Here is a 25,827-nt window from a genome sequence, read left to right on the forward strand (position 1 = left end):
TGGGTCCGTCACTGGTTGCAGCAATGCATTTCTCTGCTTCACTATGTCACTCATATGTCATTAAAGTTATCTTCATATATGATCACTTCTCTTGCAACTTGAGCTCCTCAGTCACAAGCTTGTATATGACGACTTTACTCTCGTATTATTATTAAGACTGAACTAAACCAACATTCACAAGATATTAATAAATTCCGTTATCTTACCGAACTTTTCAAGTGTCAACTGTCAACACCTCATTTCACGCTCAACTTGTAGCTCTATCGCATCATAATGGTAGCCATCCTAGGACTAGCCATAAAAGATTTGTGCGATTTCATCGAAAATTAATTGAAGAAAAATAGAGAATATAGGAATTATCCAAAGTTGCTGCAAATTATGGTACCAAATGATACAAGTGCAAGGCCTCAAATTCTCCACGCCAACACGCTCGCCGCAAATTAAATACTTAAAGAAAATCTCATGAATTCATTACCCAAAACAACCTTAGCTTATGAAACCTCAGAAAGAACTAAGAAACCTTGCAATGGCAGAAAAACCTATGTTTCACTGTTTATTTCTTCTAGCTTCACTACTGCTGTTTACCGCGGTGGCTACTAGCAACGCCACAACGGTGGTGAAGAACCTAGATCTAAAGAGGTTCATGGGTAGATGGTACGAAATAGCGAGTTTCCCTTCATTCTTTGAGAAGAGCGATGCTGTGGACACTAGGGCCACATACACACTCAATGATAATGGAACAGTTCATGTGCTCAATGAGAATTGGATTGATGGCAAGAGGAACTATATTGAAGGAATTGCATACAAGGCTGATCCAAATAGCGATGAGGCCAAGCTTAAGGTCAAGTTCTATGTGCCTCCCTCCTTTCCCATATTCCCTGTTATTGGAGATTACTGGGTTCTCTATATCGACCAGGATTATCAATATGCTGTCATTGGTGGACCAACTAAGATATTTCTTTGGGTAAGCCTTTCTTAATTACTTTTCTAATTTCCATGTCAAGTTGTTATCTTTTTTCTGATATAAAAAATGGGGTGAAAGAAAGTTTTAATTTTCTCAAAAAAAAAAGGTCCAAAATTTTGCTATGCTATGATATGCATGCTCATTTTCCGTTCTCTGTTTTTTCTGACTATGTATATGATCAATATGTTTCGGGGGGTTAGATATTATCAAGGAAGAGCCATATAGATGATGCGACCTACAATGAGCTTGTAGAGAAAGCAAAGGATGAGGGTTATGATGTGAGCAAACTCCATAAGACTCCACAGAGTGAGACACCACCACCACCAGTGGATGAAGGCGTTTTTAGTTTGGATGATCAAATCCTTTCTGGTGAACTGAAATAAACATTTTGTTGTATTGGCAAATATATGATCATGCTCAGAACTATCTTATGAATAAATAAAGTGGTCAATAATGAAAGGTCTCTTACGTTTGGATCTTAGTAATTAATGAATTAGTTTGTTCTTTAGATATATAGACCTAGCTCTGGCTGATTTTGGTACTTATTACCTTCTTGAACAATGCTACTTTACTTGAACAAGTCTAATAAGCCATCATGTGCATAAATAAGGGGTAAGGTCATGGAAATTTCTTATATTCTTTCAAGTGCATATTGTAACATCCTAATTACCCTAAACCTTACCTCGCATTGTAAAGCAAAGGTTAACCAAAGGTTACGACAATTCTAAAAGCGCATACATATTTATATAGAAGGAAATTAATATATTCTATAAGCCCAATAAAGAATTAAGTTCAAAAACAGATTTTGAAAAACGCAAACGTACTCACGAAGCTATATTAAACGAAGCACAAAATATACGTACGGATATCAAGGTATATGTATATATATCAAAAGATAACAATATAGAGATCTAGCTGCTGCTCGCGGAGTTTAAGCCGGCTAGTTACAAATACACATACAGAGTTTAGACAGTTAAAACAGCTTATACAAACTTCCTCTCAAAGTAAGTCTCTAGGCAAAATAAATACAAAAGTGAGAGATCTTAAACAAAATAATAAAAAATATTTCAAAACAAGATAGCAATCCTCCGCTCTGTCACCACCAAGCAACTCATCGAGGTGGGTTGCGACCTGCATCTGAAAAACAAGAACAGAATATGATATGAGAACCAGAGGTTCTCAGTATGGTAACAGTGCCCAGTGATGTAAGATATAAGACTCCGGGACGCCAGAGGCAATCCTAGAACTTCATATCTATCACAAGATTCAAATTAAAACATAACTAAAACATTAAAACATCACTTAAAACCATAATGATAAAGGGTAATCTAACTTAGTGGATTTCTAAACTAACAACTCTCCACTGTCCCACAGCCTTCACCAACCTATCCTCCATGCGATTCCATCGCCACCGCCTTCCGAACCTCCTCAATAATAGTAAAATACACAATTAATACAATGCAAGGAAAACACAAGTATAAGTATGTATATAAACTAATTCAATTAGGCAATTAGGCATGTTATACAATTAGGCATACAATTCAAGTCGGCAAAGCAAGCAAGCAGATAAAAATGCACATGATGAATGCCTGTCCTATTGGTTGTGATATCACATTGTCGGTTTAACTGCCAACCCGACACATCTCCATGGAGATGTCGCCCTTCGGTCTCATAATGGGAACCCCCGAGATATCGTGCTCGGATCACGGTCCAGGATGTCAGTGCCTGCACACTATAGTGATTCCGAAGGGATGCGAGCGGGATACTCTTGCCACAGACCTTACATCTCAGCGTAAGTGGGATAAACCTACCGTCCTTACGCCGCCGCCGCCGCGACCTCGACAGGCGGGATTAACCTACCGTCCTTGCCAGGCGCATAGCGTCTCAACAATCTCATTAAAATATTTCATCAGTGGTTTTAAAAAATTATTTCATTCAGAACTCATTAGTTCACCACTTTCACAATTCATTCCGAATTCATGAGTTCACCACTTTCACAATTCATTCAGAACTCATCAGTTCACCACTTTCACAATTCCTTATCAATAATCACCAATACCATACGCCGCCTTCTCACTCAACCAAAACCATCCTCAGTATTCAAGAAACCTAAGCCTCATTCACTAACTTTTTACCAGAATCAGAATTACCGAATTAGATTGCCTAGGACCTTTTCCATATTTTGACACCCAAAAATAAGCCAAAGAGTCTTATATAAGTGTCACGGAAGTTTACAAGCTTGCTGGGAAGCTGAAACAGTTAAAAACAAAGTTTTTATTGAAAAACAGGGCAGTGTGCGTACACATAGGGTTGAGCGTACGCACGCCCATAGAAATTTTCAAGAAGTGTGCGTACGCATAGAGGTGTGTACGCACAGTAAGTAAAAATTTTCATTTTGCTAATACGCACGAGGCGTGCGAACGCCCTCAACAGAATGCACATTCCATCGTGTGCGTACGCACAAGGCTGTGCGTGCGCACAGCTTGCAAAACTTTGTAGGTTGTGTGTGCGCACAGAGCGTGCTAGCGCTCCCAACAGTAGGCCTCCCCCTGTGTGTGCGTGCACACACAAACCAGAAATCACAAATTCTGCAGCATTCACAGAATTCAGATTTCAGACACCAACTTTCAATAATCATATCTTTCTCTACAAAATTTAGATTTCTACCTAATTGATACGGTTTTAAAGCTCTTTGAATTATCTTTGATTTGATATAAAATTTATTCCATTTCAAAAACGGTAGCTCAAGATATGATCCGTCAAAGTTCACCAAAATCTATTTTTTACCAAAGATCACTAAATTCTCAAATCCTTAGAGTTCATAATCAAAACCAACTTAAAATCACACCAAACTCCAATTTACCTCATAACTTACCCTTTGTGTCATAAATCACCATTTACACCAATTTCCCTTCACATTACATATTCCTCAACATCAATTATCAATTATTTCACACTATAACATTTCTCAACCAACACAATCATCCATCATCATTATATCACCAACAATCATCATGATCAATCTCAATCTCAATCTTCAACACCATTTTATCAACATCAACATCACAATTCATCAAAACTACCCAAAATCATCAAATCATCATACATGATCATACAACAATTTCAACAATCAATTTAATTCAATCCTATCCTATAGGTCACTAGCCTAAGTGTCCATAAATATTATATATTACATAGAGAAAACCGAAACCATACCTTGGCTGATTTCCAATATGCACTAAATCACCAAATTGACCTCCACCAAGTTTCCACAAGCTCTCTTAGACTCAATCAAGCCACCAAGTCCACTTTCAAGTCACCAACATTCTCCATATAACACCAATTCAAGCTATATACACATAATTCATAGCTAATCAACCTAGGGTTTATCATAATCACAATTTCACAAGGGTCGAGAATAAACTCACCTTATCCAAGATTAATTGGGTCAAACCCAATAAGAACCAAAGGCTAGAGTGTACCTAAACTTCCAAAATCACAAAATTTTACTCAATACAAAACCCAAAAACTCGAAATTCTTAGGGCAGGAAACTGGACAGGAAATTTCGAGAAGCTTACCACAAGGATTAGCAAGAAGTGACGGACTCGACGAGAGCTTTGCGTAGCCGCTGACGGCACGCGAATCGGAGCACGTAGTTCGAGTTTTGGTCAATTGAGTGATGAGATGAATAATGTTTCTTGTAAACCCCCACTCTCTTCTCACTTCAGCAGCTCTCCCTCTCTTGAAAGTAGAAAATGAGCTGAAGTGTGTGCATTTAAGTGCTTATATATGTTAGACTTGGCCCAACTTGGGCCCAGTCCAACCCGTTAGCGTTTTTGGTTCGTTTGGCCCAATTTCGGGCCAAACCTTTAAAATTAACGTCCGATTTTTTACTTTAAATATTTTCCTAAGGTTTTCTACTGTTTTTAATTATTTTCGTACAGTATCAGACAGACTTAAACCGGTTTTGCTAGTTCATCTACCGGTTCAAGTTTTTATGCGATTTTTCGCAAAAAATTACATTTTCCAACTCAGAAAAATATATTGAGTCTAGATATCATATTTAAATTCTCTAATTCACAATCTAAATTTTTGGATCCTATTTTGGGCAATTAATTTAATTAATTAAGCGATTAATTAATCGCGGTTCTTACATTCTCCCCGCCAAATAAGAAATTTTGTCTCCAAAATTTAGTGATTACCTGAGAATAGCTCGGGATAATCCTTCTGCATCTCAGACTCCAATTCCCAAGTATGCTCTTCCACTCCTGCTCTCTTCCAAGCAACTTTAACTAATGAAACTTCATTTTCTCGCAGTTTCTTCACACTAGTGTCATCAATCCGCACTGGTGTTACTTGAAAAGTCAAGTTCTCCCTCAACTCGACCGACTCGGGCTCTAACACATGAGCCACATCCGGCATGTACTTACGGAGTTGTGACACGTAGAATACGTCATGCAAGTTAGACAAGTGTGGCGGCAAAGCTACTTGATATGTCATCGGCCCGAATCACCTCAGAATCTCAAATGGTCCAATGAACCACGGATTCAACTTCTTTGTTTTGATTGCTCTTCGGAGCCCACTTGTCAGGGTAACCCTCAGAAATACATGCTCTCGCACTTCAAATTCCAACGGTTTCTTTCTCTGATCCGCATAACTCTTCTGTCGGCTCTGTGCAGTTAAAATCCTTGCTCGAATCTTCTTAATCTTCTTAGTAGTCTCGGCTACCGAATTAGGACCTAAAACACTTGCTTCACCGGCTTCATACCAACACAGTGGAGACTGGCACCTCAGTCAATACAAAGCCTCATACGGAGCCATCCCAATGCTCGTATGAAAGCTGTTGTTGTATGCAAACTCCACTAATGGCATGTAACGGTCCCAACTTCCTAGTTGATCCAAGACACACACCCTTAGCATATCTTTCAACGTCTGAATAGTCCTTTCCGACTGTCCATCCATTTGCGGATGATATGCTGTGCTGAGACATAGCCTCGTACCGAAAGCTCTTTGAAAAGCTCCCCAAAACCTTGATGTGAATCGGGGATCCCGGTCCGAAACTATGCTCGATGGCACACCGTGCAATCTTACTATCTCCTAGATATACAACCTCGCCAACTCCTCCAAAGAATAGTTTACTCGGATAGATAGGAAATGAGCGGACTTGGTTAAGCGATCCACGATCACCCAAACGGCATTAAATCACGACCTAGTCCTTGGTAAACCGGTCACAAAGTTCATCGCAATTCCTTCCCACTTCCACTGAGGAATCTCAAGTGGCTATAACATTCCCGACAGTTTTTTATGCTTTATCTTCACCTTTTGCCACGTCAGACACGCACTTAGCTACAATTGTAGCTACGTCATTCTTCATACCAGCCCACCAGAACATCTTCTTTAAATCATAGTACATCTTCGTACTTCCTGGATGATAGAAAAGCCGCTATTGTAAGCTTCCGACAACAACTCTTGTCTTAAACTTCCGACATCCGGCACACAAATTCTCCCTTTATACCTCCACAATCCTTCATCATCTTTAGTGAATTTTGCATGCCTCTTCTTACCAACTGGTTGAAATAATCATTGAAGTCCTTGCTCATTTTGCTGAGCCCTCTGAATCTCTGACTTAAAGGTACTTGAAATCTACAACTGATTCAAACAAGCTCTTCCGGCAACTTCACTAATATCCAACTTGAGATCTACAAACTTATCCACTAACTCTTCTTACTTGATCCTCATCCAAACAATTGTCAAAGACTTCCGACTCAATGCATCCGCCACCACGTTCGCCTTTTCGGGGTGATAACTTAATTCAAAATCATAATCCTTCAGAAGCTCCATCCACCTCCTTTGATGCATATTGAGCTATTTCTGATCAAAGATGTACTTGAGACTCTTGTGATCAGAAAAGACGCTAAACCTTACTCCGTACAAGTGGTGCCTTCAAATCTTCAATGCAAACACAATCGCCGCCAATTTCAAGTCATGAGTTGGGTAATTTACCTCATGCGGTCTCAACTGACGCGATGTGTAAGCCACCACGTTTCGGTGTTGCATCAACACGCAACCTAAACCCTTTAAAGAAGCATCACAGTATACTTCAAATGGTTCATGTGGTTCCGGCAAAATCAGAATAGGCGCTGAAGTTAACTTTTGTTTCAAGGTCTGAAAACTCTCCTCACATTCCGACATCCACACAAACAGCACCTCCTTCCGGGTTAACTTGGTCATCGGTAATGCAATCCGGGAAAATCCCTCAATGAATCTCCGGTAATATCCGGCTAAGTCCAAGAAACTTCTAACCTCTGTTACCATAGTCGGTCTCTCCCATTCCATCACCGCCTCCACTTTTGAAGGATCTACAACTATTCCTCCTTTGCTCACCACGTGACCTAAGAACTTCACTTCTTCCTTCCAAAACTCGTATTTAGACAACTTAGCATACAATTTTCGCTCCTTCAGGATTTGCAACACAATTCTCAAGTGTTCCTCGTGCTCCTTCGCCGTCTTAGAATAAACTAAGATGTCGTCTATGAAAACCACAATAAATTTGTCCAAAAAGGGACGAAATACTCTGTTAATGTAATCCATGAACACAGCAGGGGCAATCGTCAACCCAAAGGACATCACCGTAAACTTGTAGTGCCATAGCACGTCCTAAACGCAGTTTTTGGAATGTCATCCTCCTTCACCCTTATCTGATGATAACCGGATCTTAAGTCAATATTAGAAAACACTCCAGCTCCTTGCAGTTGATCTATTAAGTCATCTATCCTTGGCATCGGGCACTTGTTCTTCACAGTCACTCTATTTAACTGCCGGTAATCCACGCAAAGTCGCATTCCTCCGTCCTTCTTCTTCACCAATAAAGCTGGCGCTCCCTATGGAGATACACTCGGTTGAATGAACCTCTTGTTCAGAAGCTCTTCCAACCGAGCCTTTAGTTCGGCCAGCTCTATCGGAGCCATTCGATACGGCGCAATCAACACTGGTCCGGCTACCAACACCAAGTCAATCTCAAATTCAATTTCCCTTTGAGGTGGGAATTCAGGAATATCTTCCCGGAATACTTCTGGAAAGTCTCTAACTACCAAAATCTGATATAAGTTCTGTGCGTCACCCAAAGCATTAGCAGCCAACAATATATAACCCTGACACTCTTCCCACTGCAGTTCACCATTACAGAGTTAAGGTAATAACCCTCGGCTACCACTGCTCCTCCTTCTCCTTCCAGCATAAACTGAATAGATCGCTCAAAGCAATCCAACAAAACTCGATTCTTGGACATCCAGTCAAACCTCAAAATCATCTCCAACCCAACCATTGGCAAACAAATTAAGTCATGGATAAATTCTCTATTCTCAAGCTTGAAACCTACTTGCCTACAACCTGACTTAGTCATAACTGTCTGATACGGGGTATGCACATGTAAATCAAATGCTAACTCTGACACCTTCAATCCTAATTCCTCAACCTTATCAAATGAAATAAAAGAATACGAAGCTCCAGTATCATATAATGCAACTAATGTTTTATCACCAATTAAGCATATACCTCCCATCAGAGGATCCGCCTTCGCCGCATCCTGGGCGTTTACAGCAAACACCCGACCTTGTTGGTTCTGGCCCGCATTCTGAGTCTTCTTCCCACAAGTACAATCTCTCTCAATGTGACCAGGCAATCCCCAGTTGAAGCAACCACCTATATCAATATTGCAAGAGTCATTCAGATGAAAATGCCCACAACGATCACAAGTTAAACCCGGGAAAGCCTTACTCTGATTACCTCTCCCTCTCGCCTGGTGGTACTGATCAAAAGTGGGCCTGCTAACATTGCCTTGACCTTGAGGCACATGTCCTCCTCTCTTGAAGCTTTAGGCTCTTGGTTGAAAGTACTTTCTGCGCCCACGGTTAGTGTTTCCTCCACGAGTGTCCCTTGACGAAGCTACCTTCTTTGCACACTCCTCAACCACTCTCGCTTTATTTACCAGTTCTAAAAAGATTCGGATCTCAAGAGGAGCCACAGCAGTCATAATAGCTTCCTGGTGCACAAAATTGTGATCTCAAGTAACGGCGCCAAAAACTCTGTACGCACGTCTTAATAAATCATTTTTCATTCACAACTTCGATACAACTAACCAGCAAGTGCACTGGGTCGTCCAAGTAATAAAACCTTACGTGAGTAAGGGTCGATCCCACGGAGATTGTTGGTATGAAGCAAGCTATGGTCATCTTGTAAATCTCAGTCAGGCGGATAATAATTGATTATGGAGTTTTCAAAAATAATACTAATTAAACAGAAAATAAAGATAGAAATACTTATGTATATCACTGGTGAGAATTTCAGATAAGCGTATAGAGATGCTTTCGTCCCTCTGAATCTCTGCTTTCCTGCTGTCTTCATCCAATCAGTCCTACTCCTTTCCATGGCTGGCTTTATGTAAGGACATCACCATTGTCAATGGCTACTTTTCATCCTCTCTGGAAAATGGTCCGATGCGCTGTCACTGCATGGCTAATCGTCTGGAGGCATCACCGTGGTCAATGGCTGCATCCTATCCTCTTGTGAAAATGGTCCAAATGCTCTGTCACAGCATGGCTAATCATCTGAGGTTCTCGATCATACTAGAATAGGATTCACCCTCCTTTTGCGTCTGTCACTACGCCCAGCACTCGCGAGTTTGAAGTTCGTCACAGTCATTCAATCCCAGAATCCTACTCGGAATACCACAGACAAGGTTTAGACTTTCCGGATTCTCATGAATGCCGCCATCAATCTAGCTTACACCACGAAGATTCTGATTAAGAGATCCAAGAGATAATCATCCAATCTAAGGTGGAACGGAAGTGGTTGTCAGGCACGCGTTCGTGGGAGAATGATGATGATTGTCACGTTCATCACATTCATGTTGAAGTGCGAATGAATATCTTAGAAGCGGAATAAGTTGAGTTGAATAGAAAAACAGTAGTACTTTGCATTAATTCATGAGGAACAGCAGAGCTCCACACCTTAATCTATGGAGTGTAGAAACTCTACCGTTTGAAAATACATAAGTGAGAGGTCCAGGCATGGCCGAATGGCCAGCCCCCATGATCTAAGAACTAGGCGTCCCAAGATGTCTAATACAATAGTAAAAAGTTCTATTTATAATAAACTAGCTACTAGGGTTTACAGAAGTAAGTAATTGATGCATAAATCCACTTCTGGGGCCCACTTGGTGTGTGCTTGGGCTGAGCTTGAATGTTACACGTGCAAAGGTTCTTTTTGGAGTTGAACGCCAGGTTGTAACGTGTTTCTGGCGTTCAACTCTGGTTTGTGACGTGTTTCTGGCGTTTAACTCCAGACAGCAGCGTAGAACTGGCGTTCAACGCCCTTTTACGTCGTCTAAACTCGGCCAAAGTATGGACTATTATATATTTCTGGAAAGCCCTGGATGTCTAATTTCCAACGCAATTGGAAGCGTGCCATTTTGAGTTCTGTAGCTCCAGAAAATTCACTTTGAGTGCAGGGAGGTCAGAATCCAACAGCATCAGCAGTCCTTCTTCAACCTCTGAATCTGATTTTTGCTCAAGTCCCTCAATTTCAGCCAGAAAATACCTGAAATCATAGAAAAACACACAAACTCATAGTAAAGTCCAGAAATGTGAATTTAACATAAAAACTAATGAAAACATCCCTAAAAGTAACTAGATCCTACTAAAAACATACTAAAAACAATGCCAAAAAGCGTATAAATTATCCGCTCATCACAACACCAAACTTAAATTGTTGCTTGTTCCCAAGCAACTGAAAATCAAATAGGATAAAAAGAAGAGAATATACTATAAATTCCAAAATATCAATGAAACATAGCTCCAATAAGATGAGTGGGACTTGTAGCTTTTTGCCTCTTGAATAGTTTTGACATCTCACTTTATCCATTGAGGTTCAGAATGATTGGCATCTATAGGAACTCAGAGTTCAGATAGTGTTATTGATTCTTCTAGTTCAGTATGTTGATTCTTGAACACAGCTACTTTATGAGTCTTGGCCGTGGCCCTAAGCACTTTGTTTTCCAGTATTACCACCGGATACATAAATGCCACAGACACATAATTGGGTGAACCTTTTCAGATTGTGACTCAGCTTTGCTAAAGTCCCCAATTAGAGGTGTCCAGGGTTCTTAAGCACACTCTATTTTTGCTTTGGACCTTGACTTTAACCGCTCAGTCTCAAGTTTTCACTTGACACCTTCACGCCACAAGCACATGGTTAGGGACAGCTTGGTTTAGCCGCTTAGGCCAGGATTTTATTCCTTTAGGCCCTCCTATCCACTGATGCTCAAAGCCTTGGGATCCTTTTTATTACCCTTGCCTTTTGGTTTTAAGGGCTATTGGCTTTTTGCTCTTGCCTTTTGGTTTTAAGAGCTTTGGCTTTTTCTGCTTGCTTTTTCTCTTTTTTTTTTCTTTTTTTTTCGCCATTTTTTTTCTGCAAGCTTTGTTCTTTGCTGCTTTTTCTTGCTTCAAGAATCATTTTTATGATTTTTCAAATTATCAAATAACATGTCTCCTTGTCATCATTCTTTCAAGAGCCAACATATTTAACATTCATAAACAACAACTTCAAAAGACATATGCACTGTTCAAGCATTCATTCAGAAAACAAGAAGCATTGTCACCACATCAATATAATTAAACTAAGTTCAAGGATAAATTCGAAACTCATGTACTTCTTGTTCTTTTGAATTAAAACATTTTTCATTTAAGAGAGGTGATGGATTCATAGGACATTCATAACTTTAAGACAAAGTTACTAAATACTAATGATCATGTAATAAGACACAAACATGGATAAGCACTTAACATAAAGAAAACGAAAAACAGAGAATGTAAGAACAAGGAATGAATCCACCTTAGTGATGGTGGCGTTTCCTTCTTGAGGAACCAATGATGTCCTTGAGCTCTTCTATGTCTCTTCCTTGTCTTTGTTGCTCCTCCCTCATTGCTTTTTGATCTTCTCTAATTTCATGAAGGATGATGGAGTGCTCTTGATGTTCCACCCTTAATTGTCCCATGTTGGAACTTAATTCTCCTAGGGAGGTGTTGATTTGCTCCCAATAATTTTGTAGAGGAAAATGCATTTGAGGTATCTCCGGGATCTCATGGTGATGAGCTTCATGCGTCTCTTGAGCTCCATGAATGGGCTCTCTTGTTTGCTCCATCCTTTTCTTAGTGATGGGCTTCTCTTCCTCAATCGGAATGTCTCCTTCTATGTCAATCCCAGCCGAATTGCATAGATGGCAAATGAGGTGAGGACAAGCTAACCTTACCATAGTGGAGGACTTGTCAGCCACCTTGTAGAGTTCTTGAGGTATAATCTCATGAACCTCCACCTCTTCTCCAATCATGATGCTATGGATCATGATGGCCCGGTCTATAGTAACTTCAGACCGGTTACTAGTGGGAATGATTGAGCGTTGAAGGAACTCCAACCATCCTCTAGCTACAAGCTTAAGGTCCAGTCTTCTCAGTTGAACCGGTTTGCCTTTTGAGTCAACCTTCCATTGAGCTCCTTCCACACATATGTCCATGAGGACTTGGTCCAACCTTTGATCAAAGTTGACTCTCCTTGTGTAGGGGCGTGCATTCTCTTCCATCATTGGTAAATTGAACGCCAACCTTACATTTTTCGGACTAAAATCTAAGTAATTCCCCCGAACCATGGTGAGATAATTCTTTGGGTTCGGGTTCTTACTTTGATCATAGTTCCTTGTGATCCATGCATTAGCATAGAACTCTTGAACCATTAGAATTCCGACTTGTTGGATGGGGTTTGTTAGAACTTCCCAACCTCTTCTATGGATCTCATGTCGGATCTCCGGATACTCATTTCTCTTGAGTTTGAAAGGGACCTCGGAGATCACCTTCTTCTTGGCCACAACATCATAGAAGTGGTCTTGATGAGCTTTGGAGATGAATCTTTCCATCTCCCATGACTCGAAGGTGGAAGCTTTTGTCTTCTCTTTCCCTTTTCTAGAGGATTCTCCGGTCTTAGGTGCCATCAATTGTAATGGAAAAACAAAAAGCTTATGCTTTTACCACACCAAACTTAGAATATTGCTCGCCCTCGAGCAAGAGAAGAAAGAATAGATGAAGAAGAAGAAGAAATGGAGAAGAGGGAGAGAGAGGGATGTGTTTCGGCCAAGAAGGGGAAGAGAGGGTTGTGTTGTGTGAATTTGAAGAAGAATGGAGGGCTTTATATAGGGAAGGGAGGGGGGTAAGGTTCGGCCATATGGGTGGGTTTGGGTGGGAAATTGATTTTGAATTTTGAAGGTAGGTGGAGTTTATGAGGTAGGTTTATGGGGAAGAGTGGATGGATGTGAGTGATGAAGTGGTGATAGGGAAGAGAGATTGAGGTGATTGGTGAAGAGTTTTGGGGAAGAGTGTTTATTGGGAAGAGAGGATGAACATTGAGAAGAGGGAAGAGAGTGAGTAGTGGTAGGTGGGGATCCTATGGGGTCCACAGATCCTGAGGTGTCAAGGAATTGCATCCATGCACCAATTAGGCATGTAAAATGCCTTTGCATGCAATTCTGGCGTTTAAACGCCGAACTGATGCTTATTCTGGGCGTTCAACGCCCAGATGCAGCATATTTCTGGCGTTGAACGCCAGCCAGATGCTTGTTTCTGGCGTTCAGCGCCAGCTCTTCTTCACTGTGCATTTCTGGCGTCTGAACGCCAGGATGCTGCTTGTTTCTGGCGTTCAATGCCAGAAACATGCTCTGTTCTGGCGTTGAACGCCAGACAGATGCTCCTTACTGGCGTTTAAACGCCAGTGAGATCCTCCTCCAGGGTGTGATTTTTCTTCTGCTGTTTTTGATTCCGTTTTCAATTTTTTTATTTATTTTGTGACTCCACATGATCATGAACCTAATAAAACATGAAAAACAATAAAAATAAAAATAGAATTAGATAAATAAAAATTGGGTTGCCTCCCAACAAGCGCTTCTTTAATGTCAATAGCTTGACAGTGGGCTCTCATGGAGCCTCACAGATGTTTAGAGCATTGTTGATACTCCCCAACACCAAACTTAGAGTTTGGATATGGGAGTTCAACACCAAACTTAGAGTTTGGTTGTGGCCTCCCAACACCAAACTTAGAGTTTGACTGTGGGGGGCTCTGGTTGACTCTGTTTTGAGAGAAGCTTACTGTGTCTCTTTTCCATGTTTACAGAAGGATGTCCTTGAGTTTTAAACTCAAGGGAGTCCTCATTCAATTGAAGGACTAGTTCACCTCTGTCAACATCAATCACAGCTCTTGCTGTGGCTAGGAAGGGTCTTCCAAGGATGATGGATTCATCCTCATCCTTCCCAGTATCTAGGACTATAAAATCAGCAGGGATGTAAAGGCCTTCAACCTTTACTAACATGTCCTCTACTTGTCCATAAGCCTGTTTTCTGGAATTGTCTGCCATCTCTAATGAGATTTTAGCAGCTTGTACCTCAAAGATTTCCAATTTCTCCATTACAGAGAGTGGCATGAGGTTTATCCCTGAACCAAGGTCACACAGAGCTTTTTCAAAGGTCATGGTGCCTATGGTACAAGGTATTAGGAACTTTCCAGGATCCTGTTTCTTCTGAGGCAATGTCAGTTGATCCAGATCACTCAGTTCATTGGTGAACAAGGGAGGTTCATCTTCCCAAGTCTCAATACCAAATAATTTGGCATTCAGCTTCATGATTGCACCAAGGTACTTGGTAACTTGCTCCTTAGTAACATCCTCATTCTCTTCAGAAGAGGAATACTCATCAGAGCTCATGAATGGCATAAGGAGGTTTAATGGAATCTCTATGGTCTCTAAATGAGCCTCAGATTCCTTTGGTTCCTCAGAGGGAAGCTCCTTATTGATCACTGGACGTCCCAGGAGGTCTTCCTCCTTGGGATTCATGTCCTCCCCTTCCTCTCTAGGTTCGGCCGTGTTGACTATGTCAATGGCCTTGCACTCTCCTTTTGGATTTTCTTCTGTATTGCTTAGGAGAGTACTAGGAGGGATTTCAGTGATCCTTTTACTCAGCTGGCCCACTTGTGCTTCCAAATTTCTAATGGAGGACCTTGTTTCATTCATGAAACTTACAGTGGCCTTAGATAGATCAGAGACTAAGTTTGCTAAATTAGAGGTATTTTGTTCAGAGTTCTCTGTCTGTTGCTGAGTGGATGATGGAAAAGGTTTACTATTGTTAAACATATTTCTTCCACCATTATTAAAGCCTTGTTGAGGCTTTTGTTGATCCTTCCATGAGAGATTTGGGTGATTTCTCCATGAGGGATTATAGGTGTTTCCATATGGTTCACCCATGTAATTCACCTCTGCTATTGCAGGGTTTTTAGGATCATAGGCCTCTTCTTCAGAAGGCGCCTCTTGAGTACTGTTGGATGCGGCTTGCATTCCATTCAGACTCTGAGAAATCATATTGACTTTCTGAGTCAATATTTTGTTTTGAGCCAATATGGCATTCAGAGTATCAATTTCAAGAACTCCCTTCTTCTGAGGCGTCCCATTACTCACAGGGTTCCTCTCAGAAGTGTACATGAACTGGTTATTAGCAACCATGTCAATGAGTTCTTGAGCTTCTGCAGGCGTTTTCTTTAGGTGAATGGATCCACCTGCAGAAGTATCCAATGACATTTTAGCTAATTCAGATAAACCATCATAGAATATATCCAGGATGGTCCATTCTGAAAGCATGTCAGAAGGACACTTTTTGGTCAATTGCTTGTATCTCTCCCAAGCTTCATAGAGGGATCCACCTTCTTTTTGTCTGAAGGTTTGAACATCCACTCTAAGCTTGCTCAGCTTTTGAGGAGGAAAGAACTTGGCTAAGAAAGCCTTGACCAGCTTATCCCAAGAGTTCAGGCTATCCTTAGGTTGAGAGTCCAACCATATTCTAGCTCTGTCTCTTACAGCAAAAGGGAAAAGCATGAGCCTGTAGACTTTAGGATCTACTCCATTAGTCTTAACAGTATCACAGATCTGCAAAAATTCAGTTAAGAACTGAAAAGGATCTTCAGATGGAAGTCCATGAAACTTGCAGTTCTGCTGCATAAGAGAAACTAATTGAGGTTTCAGCTCAAAGTTGTTTGCTCCAATGGTGAGGATGGAGATGCTTCTTCCATGTAAATTGGAATTAGATGCAGTAAAGTCACCAAGCATCCTCCTTGCATTATTATTATTTTTGGCTGCCATCTCCTCTTCCTGTTCGAAAATTTCTGAAAGGTGCTTGCTGGATTGTTGTAATTTAGCTTCTCTTAGTTTCCTCTTCAGAGTCCTTTCAGGTTCTGGATCTGCTTCAACAAGAGTATTATTGTTCTTGCTCCTGCTCATATGAAAAAGAGGGAACAAAAGTATTATTGTCCTTGCTCCTGCTCATATGAAAAAGAGGGAACAAAAAAATAATAATAATAGGATCCTTTTTACCACAGTATAGAGGTCCCTGTGTGGGTAGAAGAAAAGAAGAAGAAAAGAATGTAATGTAAGGAAAGAAACACAAGGGTGAGGAGAGCAGAGATGTGAGATGAAGAGAAGTGTTAGTAGATGAATAAATAAATAGAATGAGATGAGAGAGAGAGAGGATTTTCGAAAATAATTTTTGAAAAAGGTTAGTAATTTTTGAAAATTAAAATAGAAAATTAAAATAATTAGTTAATTAAAAAGAAATTTTGAAAAAGAGGGAGATATTTTCGAAAATTAGAGAGAGAGAGTTAGTTAGGTAGTTTTGAAAAAGATAAGAAACAAACAAAAAGTTAGTTAGTTAGTTGAAACAAATTTTGAAAATCAATTTTGAAAAGATAAGAAGATAAGAAGTTAGAAAAGATATTTTAAAATCAAATTTTTGAAAAAGATATGATTTTGAAAAAGATAAGATAAAAAGATATTTTTGAAAAGATATGATTGAAATTAGTTTTGCAAAAGATTTGATTTTTAAAATCACAATTAATGACTTAATTCACAAGAAATCACAAAATATGATTCTAGAACTTAAAGTTTGAATCTTTCTTAACAAGTAAGTAACAAACTTGAAATTTTTGAATCAAAACATTAATTGATGATGTTATTTTCGAAAATTATGTGATAAAGATAAGAAAAATGAAAAAGATTTGATTTTTGAAAAAGATTTTGGAAAGATAAGATTTTTAAATTGAAAATTTGATTTGACTCATAAAAACAACTAGATTTTAAAATTTTTTGAAAAAGTCAAATATAATTTTCGAAATTTTAAGAGAGAAAAAAGGGAAAGATATTTTTTTGATTTTTTTTGAATTTTTATGATGAGAGAGAAAAACATAAAAATGATGCAATGCATGAAAATTTTTAGATCAAAACAATGAATGCATGCAAGAATGCTATGAATGTCAAGATGAACACCAAGAACACTTTGAATGTCAAGATGAACATCAAGACTTATTTTTGAAAATTTTTATATGCAAAGAAAACATGCAAGACACCAAACTTAGAAATCTTTCATGTTCAGACACTATGAATGCAAAAATGCACATGAAAAACAAGAAAAGATGCAAAACAAGAAAACATCAAGATCAAACAAGAAGACTTACCAAGAACAACTTGAAGATCATGAAAAACACTATGAATGCATGATTTTTTCGAAAAATGCAAGATGAGTATGCAACTGACACCAAACTTAAAAATTGACTCAAGACTCAAACAAGAAACACAAAATATTTTTGATTTTTATGATTTTATAAATTTTTTTTTTTTGGATTTTTTCGAAAATTATATATGAAAAAGAAAAATAAGGATTCCAAAATTTTTTATATGAATTCCAGGAATCTTTGTACTCTTAGTCTAAAGCTCCAATCTGAGGGTTAGGCATGCCTTAATAGCCAGCCAAGCTTTAGTATGTAACTCAGACATGCCACAGCTGACATTCCAATTAACTTGCCTCTATGCTGATGGTTGGAAGCCCTTATCCAAAAGAATTAGACATGGCTTTACAGCCAGCCAGGCTTCAACATGCTTCATGAAACTCTAGAATTCATTCTTAAAAATTTTGAAGAACAATATATTTTTGAAAAGATTTATAATTTTTTTTTTCGAAAATAAAGGAAAAATTTTTGAAGATTTTTGAAAAATTTTCAAAAATAAAACAAAAAGAAAATTACCTAATCTGAGCAACAAGATGAACCGTCAGTTGTCCAAACTCGAACAATCCCCGGCAACGGCACCAAAAACTTGGTGCACGAAATTGTGATCTCAGGTAACGGCGCCAAAAAATCTGTACGCACGTCTTAATAAATCATTTTTCATTCACAACTTCGATATAACTAACCAGTAAGTGCACTGGGTCGTCCAAGTAATAAAACCTTACGTGAGTAAGGGTCGATCCCACGGAGATTGTTGGTATGAAGCAAGCTATGGTCATCTTGTAAATCTCAGTCAGGAGGATAATAATAGATTATGGAGTTTTCGAAAATAATATTAATTAAACAGAAAATAAAGATAGAAATACTTATGTATATCATTGGTGAGAATTTCAGATAAGCGTATAGAGATGCTTTCGTCCCTCTGAATCTCTGCTTTCCTGCTGTCTTCATCCAATCAGTCCTACTCCTTTCCATGGCTGGCTTTATGTAAGGACATCACCATTGTCAATGGCTACTTTTCATCCTCTCTGGAAAATGGTCTGATGTGCTGTCACTGCATGGCTAATCGTCTGGAGGCATCACCGTGGTCAATGGCTGCATCCTATCCTCTTGTGAAAATGGTCCAAATGCTCTATCACAGCATGGCTAATCATCTGAGGTTCTCGATCATACTGGAATAGGATTCACCCTCCTTTTGCATCTGTCACTACGCCCAGCACTCGCGAGTTTGAAGTTCGTCACAGTCATTCAATCCCAGAATCCTACTCGGAATACCACAGACAAGGTTTAGACTTTCCGGATTCTCATGAATGCCGCCATCAATCTAGCTTACACCACGAAGATTCTGATTAAGAGATCCAAGAGATAATCATCCAATCTAAGGTGGAACGGAAGTGGTTGTCAGGCACGCGTTCGTGGGAGAATGATGATGATTGTCACGTTCATCACATTCATGTTGAAGTGCGAATGAATATCTTAGAAGCGGAATAAGTTGAGTTGAATAGAAAAACAGTAGTACTTTGCATTAATTCATGAGGAACAGCAGAGCTCCACACCTTAATCTATGGAGTGTAGAAACTCTACCGTTTGAAAATACATAAGTGAGAGGTCCAGGCATGGCCGAATGGCCAGCCCCCATGATCTAAGAACTAGGCATCCCAAGATGTCTAATACAATAGTAAAAAGTTCTATTTATAATAAACTAGCTACTAGGGTTTACAGAAGTAAGTAATTGATGCATAAATCCACTTCTGGGGCCCGCTTGGTGTGTGCTTGGGCTGAGCTTGAATGTCACACGTGCAGAGGTTCTTTCTGAAGTTGAACGCCAGGTTGTAACGTGTTTCTGGCGTTCAACTCTGGTTTGTGACGTGTTTTTGGCGTTTAACTCCAGACAGCAGCGTAGAACTGGCGTTCAATGCCCTTTTACGTCGTCTAAACTCGGCCAAAGTATGGACTATTATATATTGCTGGAAAGCCCTGGATGTCTAATTTCCAACGCAATTGGAAGCGCACCATTTTGAGTTCTGTAGCTCCAGAAAATCCACTTTGAGTGCAAGGAGGTCAGAATCCAACAGCATCAGTAGTCCTTCTTCAACCTCTGAATCTGATTTTTGCTCAAGTCCCTCAATTTCAGCCAGAAAATACCTGAAATTATAGAAAAACACACAAACTCATAGTAAAGTCCAGAAATGTGAATTTAACATAAAAACTAATGAAAACATCCCTAAAAGTAACTAGATCCTACTAAAAACAATGCCAAAAAGCGTATAAATTATCCGCTCATCACATCCCTCTAGCCTCCTTGGTACTTAATACACTTCCAGCTCTCATAGGTCTCTGGGGCACCTTGACACACCCTAGAGAACCTACAGAGCTCCTCAAATCGGCTAGTGTAGTCCGCCACAGTCAAAGAGCCTTGCTTCAGCTGCATAAGCTCCAATTCTCTCGCCTCTCTGTCTGTTTCAGAAAAATATTTCTTGTAGAAGGCTGTCTGGAATACATCCCAAGGAATCTCTGCATTCGAAAGTTGTATCAACTGGCACTCTCCTTTCCACCAATGTTGCACCTCTCCTAACAATTGATAGACCGCGAACTCTACATACTGATTAGCCGGGACATGCTAAGCTTGTAGTGCGCATTCCATAGCTCGAAACCAATTGTCCGCTTCAGTCGGGTTGTTCGAACCTCTGAAAGTCGGTGGGTGAACTTTTAGAAATGAAGCCAACGTCATCGGGGCGCCTCCCAAGTCATTATCATTTTCTTCCCCATTATTATTCTAGTTTCCATCACCATTTCCGTTTTCATCTGGTTGACCTAACCTCTGCACAGCTTGCAGAGTCGCAGCAGCATTCGCCTCCATGGTATTCGCAAGATTAGGCATTGCCGCCATGAACTCGGCATGGTTATCGGCCGGTTGTTCATTTCCAATCTCTCATTGTGAACGCGTATGACCTCGTCCGCGAGTAGCCATTAGGGTTCCTGTCTACACCAAATAATCGATATCAAGGTGATCAGTCTCAATATCAAAAGCCTAGTGCTTCAATTATCCCAAAAAGACACTCACAAACAAGCATGCTATGCAATATCAATGAGATAACCTAAATAGCATCAAGGAAAAAGACATAAAGTATGTAATGAAGCACAATCAGTCCATCCCCCAGGCTCACGAGGACGAACCACTTTGATACCACTAAATGTAACACCCTAATTACCCTAAGCCTTATCTCGCGTCGTAAAGCAAAGGTTAATCAAAGGTTACGACAATTCTAAAAGCGCATAGATATTTATATAGGAGGAAATTAAAATATTTTAGAAGCCCGATGAAGAATTAAGCTAAAAAATAGAGTTCGAAAAGCGTAAACGTATTCACGAAGCTATACTAAACGAAGCACAAGATATACGTATGGATATCAAGGAATATGTATGTGTGTGTGTGTGTGTGTGTGTGTATATATTTATATATATATATATATATATTGTTGAGTTAAGAAATTAATTAATAAAATTGATGATGACAAACATTTGATTAGTGGGCTAATCACCCAATTAGTTTTGATTATTTTTGATAAGTGATGCAGGCTAAAAACAAGTGTTGCAGCAGCCCAACATCAAACAAAAGATATATGCCAATGGGCTGAATGGTAAGTGAAAATAAAGACAAGCCCAAGTCTTTCATCTCAAGCAAAAAGTCTTCCAAGAAGCAACACAAGGTACCAACGGGCTGAACTTGAGAAGAACCCGATCCAAGCCCAAATTGCTTTTCAATTCCCTCCATCTTGCCTTACCAGAAGCAACGTTCCTCTCCTCTCTAATCAAGTCAAATCAAAGCTTCAAAAAAGTAAGAAAGAGAAAGAGAGAAAAAGCTTCTTCCCTAAGCTAGTAACCAAAGAAGCAAGAGAGAGAAAGTTTAAGCTTGAAACACAGAAGCTAAAACAGAAAATCCAAACCAAATCAAGCTTAAGTTAAAGGTAATCCATCTCATCTTGCATGCATCAGATCTTCTTCTCTTCTTCTCAACTCTCTGCTCTATCCGAAAATAGCATTCAAGGGAAAGTTGGTCTCTGCCCTATTCTGCTTCACATCTACGGTCACAAGTGATACTTGGGGACCAAGTAGTTTCTCAATGGCTAAGATCAAGTTGACCATGAGAATATTTCTATGGTTACTGCTTTGTGGCTTTCGGCCAAGATGAAGGAGTCAGAAGCAAAGTTTCTACTTTAAGGTTTAATGTGAAAAAGTGAATCTGTGGGTTGGTGAAGCTCAAGGCTCAAGGTGTTGACCTTGGAAGAAGAACCCAGCAACATGCAAGGAGATAAATGAAGCTTGCTGTTCATTCAGAAGGCAAGGAGAGAAAACCAGAGTTTGAGAGTTGTGTTCTGAAAAGAAGTTCCTCTACTTGGATAATGCTTTCTTTCAAAGAAGCATTCAGCCAATACTGAAGAACTGCATCTGAGGTTTGCAAATCTGGTTTTGCACATAGCAAAGAGGCTGCTGATGAAGTCAATCTCCTTCATGTTTTACTGATTGTAATGTACTTTTCTAAGTTTATCTTTCTGTAATTTCTTGAGAGAAAAGGCATTGTGAGAAAGGTTAAGAAAAAGCCATGAGTGAAAAAAAAAGGCTGAGAGATACACTTGAGAGAAAAGCCTAGAGTTATTTTCTGATTTCTTTAGGTTGATTAAGTGTCTTGTATCTTGTACCTGTAAGGTATCCCTTCCTTAGTTGGGTTAGCACTAAGGGTGATTAGTTAGGTATTAGCATAGCCAATGTCAAGTTAGGTTAGAACTTGAGAGTGAAAGGATTGGGTCAATCCTGTGAAATTGGTGTATGTAATACTGTTAACTATAGTGAAATTCTTCCATAGTTGTGGAGGAGACTGGATGTAGGTTGCATAGCACAAGGCAACCGAACCAGGATACATGCTGGTGTTAGCTTTTCTCTTCTCTGCTGAGTTCTGTTTTCTGATATTCATGAGACAAAAATAAATTGTCTCATAAATTTCCGCTGCTGAGTTCAAACAGAACCTGAATTGAAAGTTTGTTTTAAAAGGGTAATAACAGCAATTAAAAAGGAAGGCATAGATTCAACCCCCCTTCTCTAAGCCTACCACAACCTTTAATTGGTATCAGGGCTAAGGTCTCAAGAATTAAGCTTAACTGCTTGGAGCAAAGATCCAATGGTGAACAACTTGGGCACAACCACAGTTGCCTACACCCTCACTGAAGGCCAGTCAAACAACCGGCCACCTTTCTTCAACGGGAAGAACTACTCCTACTGGAAAGAAAGGATAAGAATTTTCATCCAATTCATTGACTACAACATATGGAAGATTGTTGTGAGCGGTCCCAAGATCCCAACAAAAATAAGTGCTGATGGAGTGGTGACTCCAAAAGAAGAAGCTGAATGGAATGAAGATGATAAGAAGAAGATAGAGCTGAATGCCAAAGCAATCAATCTTATTCACTGTGTAATCAGCTTTGAAGAGTACCGGAAGGTGTCTAGATGCAAGACAGCCAAAGAAATCTGGGAAAAACTCCAGGTTACACATGAAGGCACCAAACAAGTAAAAGAAACGAGGATTGATATGCTGCGAAAAGAGTACGAGATGTTTAGCATGAAGGATGGAGAAAGCATTGATGAAGCGTTTGAGAGATTCTCAATCATAATCAACAACCTTGATGCTATGGGTACAAACTATGCAGAACAAACCTTGGTGAGAAAACTCCTTAGAAGCCTCACAAAAGAATGGGAAACCACTGCCACTGTCCTAACCGAAAGTAACAACCTAAGTTCCATAACCTATGATGAGCTGAGAGGAAAACTCCTTGCCTATGAAGCCACACACACAAACACAGACTCAAAGAAAAAGGGAATAGCCCTCAAGTCACAAATAGAACCGAAAGAGAGTGAGTCTAGTGATGGTATTTCAGATGACGAGCTTTTGTTTTTTGCTAGGAGATTTAGAAGGATGATGAAGAACAATGGCAAATACAAAGGTTCAAGTTCAAAGGAGCACAAGATCGACTTGAGCAAAGTGACGTGCCATCACTGCAAGGAGGCTGGACACTTCAAGCTAAACTGTCCAAAGCTCAAAAAGGAGGACAAAGGAAAGAAGGAAAGGAAGAGAGTACTCATGGCAGCTTGGGAGGATCTTGAGAATGACTCAAATGAAGAAGAAGAATCTGAAGGAGATGACAAAGACTGCTTCATGGCTGGAAACAACAATCTTGATGAGGTAAACTATTATGATTTGACCATTGAGGACTTGCATGCTATTATTGATGATCTCACTTTAAACACATCAAAACTGCTTGATAAATACAATGAATGCAGATCTGAAAGAGATGTGTTAAGAGCTGAAAATGATTTTTTAAAAGAAAAAGTGAAGGAAACTGAATGTGCTTTGGACATCATTGAAGAAAACAGATTTCTAAAATCTGAACTTGAAAAATTAAAAGGAAAGCACATTGTGGATCCTTCTCATGAGTTAATTGCTGAAAATGAAAGATTAAATGATATGATTAAAAGGCTGAATGGTGACTTAGCAAAATTTGCTCAAGGTTCTAGCAACTTGGACAAATTACTTGCAAGTCAAAGACCATTATTTGAAAAATCTGGTTTAGGCTACATAGCCAAGGAAGATGCAGTTTCTAATACTTCCTCTATAAAATTTGTGGCTTCTTCATCAAATACCAAATCCATACCAAGCAAATCAGGTATCGGATATGTTTCAACTTGTGAAGAAAAATTTGATGAAGCATACACAAGTGAAACTGAGCCTTCACCAAGAACTGGTCTGAGTTCAAACCGGCCAGGTTTGGGTTACATTTCAAAAAATGAGGCTATTTTTAAGAAACCACCATTTTACAACAAAACCTCATATTCGAAAGGTAAAAATGTTCAAAGAAATTCTGATGAAAATGCTTTTGCAAAGAGGAACAACCTTAATAAAAATCAGTTTGTCAAAAGAAATGCATCTCCTCCAAGAACCAGAAAATTTCAACACTTTAATCATTTCAAGCAATATAACTCACCTCAATTTCAGCGACACACATCTGAAAATCATTGTGTCAATTGCAAGAAATTTGGTCACTCATATGAACAATGTTTCATTGAAAAAAGAGTTGTTGGAAACAAAGTTTACAATGTTGTTTGTGATTTCAATGCACTTGGGTAACCAAGATGGATTAACTTCAAAGGATCCAAATTAATTTGGATACTTAAGGCTACTTGAAACTCATCATGCAGATTTGCCTAGCATCCAAGAACAAAAAGGACATGTGGTACATGGATAGTGGATGTTCAAGGCACATGATTGGAAGGTCAACCTACTTCATCAAACTAAACAAGTATGATGGAGGTTTTGTGACCTTTGGAGATGATGGTAAAGGTAAAATCATTGCTGTTGGAAAAGTAGGTAATGAGCAATCTACTTTCATTGATGATGTACTTTTGGTATGTGGTTTGAAGCACAATCTTTTGATTATAAGTCAGCTGTGTGATTTGGGATATTTAGTTGTTTTCAAAAGGCTTGAATGCTGTGTTGTTAATGAAAAGACAAATGAAGTGATGTTTGTTGCCAAGCGTTTCAATAATATGTATGGACTTACTCTTGATGAACTAAAAGATCAAAATGTAGCTTGTCTTCACTCTAAAGAATCTGAAAAGTGGTTATGGCACAAGAGATTGGGCCATGCAAGTATGTTTCAAATAAACAAACTTGTAAAGAAAGAATTAGTAAGAGGTCTTCCTTTGATAAAGTTTGACAAAGACATCACTTGTGATGCTTGCCAAATGGGAAAACAAACAAAAAGTTCTTTTAAACCAAAGGAAGATATCTCTACTAAAAGACCACTTGAGTTGCTACACATTGATTTATTTGGTCCAACAAGAACTCAAAGCCTAGGTGGTAAACATTATGGTTTAGTAATTGTGGATGACTATACTAGGTTTGGTTGGGTTTTATTTCTTGCACACAAAAATGAAGCCTTTTCGGCCTTTGAACCTTTTTGCAAGAAAATTCAAAATGAAAAGGATTTGAAAATCTCTTCTATAAGAAGTGATCATGGAACTGAATTTGAAAATAATTTGTTTGAATCCTTTTGTGAGGAATTTGGAATATCTCACAACTTCTCTTGTCCAAGAACACCACAACAAAATGGTGTTGTGGAAAGAAGAAATAGAAGCATACAAGAAATGGCAAGAGCTATGCTTTGTGAGAGTA

The 25,827-nt window shown here is 39.3% G+C and overlaps 3 protein-coding genes and 1 non-coding gene across 4 annotated transcripts; 2 read left to right on the forward strand and 2 right to left on the reverse strand.

The window, feature by feature from the left end:
* Positions 1 to 332: 332 nt before the first annotated feature.
* On the forward strand, positions 333 to 1,453 carry LOC107641060 (temperature-induced lipocalin-1). Its single transcript, XM_016344572.3, has 2 exons — positions 333 to 964; positions 1,165 to 1,453. Exons 1-2 carry the CDS (start codon positions 494 to 496, stop codon positions 1,345 to 1,347), a joined length of 654 nt encoding a protein of 217 aa, XP_016200058.1. The 5' UTR covers positions 333 to 493; the 3' UTR covers positions 1,348 to 1,453.
* Positions 1,454 to 5,474: 4,021 nt separating this feature from the next.
* Positions 5,475 to 6,378, reverse strand: LOC148578867 (uncharacterized). Its single transcript, XM_088503242.1, has 3 exons — positions 6,285 to 6,378; positions 5,877 to 6,062; positions 5,475 to 5,725 (listed from the first exon to the last, which is right to left on the reverse strand). Exons 1-3 carry the CDS (start codon positions 6,376 to 6,378, stop codon positions 5,475 to 5,477), a joined length of 531 nt encoding a protein of 176 aa, XP_088359368.1.
* A 1,468-nt stretch (positions 6,379 to 7,846) lies between these two features.
* On the reverse strand, positions 7,847 to 20,493 carry LOC107615470 (uncharacterized). The gene is made up of 3 exons (XM_021112539.1): positions 20,394 to 20,493; positions 8,176 to 8,666; positions 7,847 to 8,131 (listed from the first exon to the last, which is right to left on the reverse strand). Exons 1-3 carry the CDS (start codon positions 20,491 to 20,493, stop codon positions 7,847 to 7,849), a joined length of 876 nt encoding a protein of 291 aa, XP_020968198.1.
* On the forward strand, positions 15,685 to 15,792 carry LOC148578868 (small nucleolar RNA R71). Its single transcript, XR_015903673.1, has one exon. It is a non-coding gene; the product is annotated as a small nucleolar RNA R71 (small nucleolar RNA).
* Positions 20,494 to 25,827: the final 5,334 nt, after the last annotated feature.

Source organism: Arachis ipaensis, chromosome B1 (assembly GCF_059453495.1).
Source record: "Arachis ipaensis isolate K30076 ecotype BB chromosome B1, ASM5945349v1, whole genome shotgun sequence".
Lineage (NCBI taxonomy): Eukaryota > Viridiplantae > Streptophyta > Magnoliopsida > Fabales > Fabaceae > Arachis > Arachis ipaensis.

Excerpts from the sequence above, each read along its gene's own strand:
- LOC107641060 (XM_016344572.3), top strand. The coding sequence starts at position 494 with ATGAAACCTCAGAAAGAACTAAGAAACCTTGCAATGGCAGAAAAACCT. Across the intron at positions 965-1,164 it reads CAACTAAGATATTTCTTTGG|ATATTATCAAGGAAGAGCCA; the intron begins GTAAGCCTTTCT and ends TCGGGGGGTTAG.
- LOC148578867 (XM_088503242.1), bottom strand. The coding sequence starts at position 6,378 with ATGTACTATGATTTAAAGAAGATGTTCTGGTGGGCTGGTATGAAGAAT. Across the intron at positions 6,063-6,284 it reads CGTGTCTGACGTGGCAAAAG|GAGATAGTAAGATTGCACGG; the intron begins GTGAAGATAAAG and ends TTGTATATCTAG. Across the intron at positions 5,726-5,876 it reads CGTTGAAAGATATGCTAAGG|CCGGTGAAGCAAGTGTTTTA; the intron begins GTGTGTGTCTTG and ends GTTGGTATGAAG.
- LOC107615470 (XM_021112539.1), bottom strand. The coding sequence starts at position 20,493 with ATGGCGGCAATGCCTAATCTTGCGAATACCATGGAGGCGAATGCTGCT. Across the intron at positions 8,667-20,393 it reads ACCAGATGAAAACGGAAATG|GTGGTTGCTTCAACTGGGGA; the intron begins GTGATGGAAACT and ends ATATTGATATAG. Across the intron at positions 8,132-8,175 it reads AAGGAGAAGGAGGAGCAGTG|TGGGAAGAGTGTCAGGGTTA; the intron begins GTAGCCGAGGGT and ends GGTGAACTGCAG.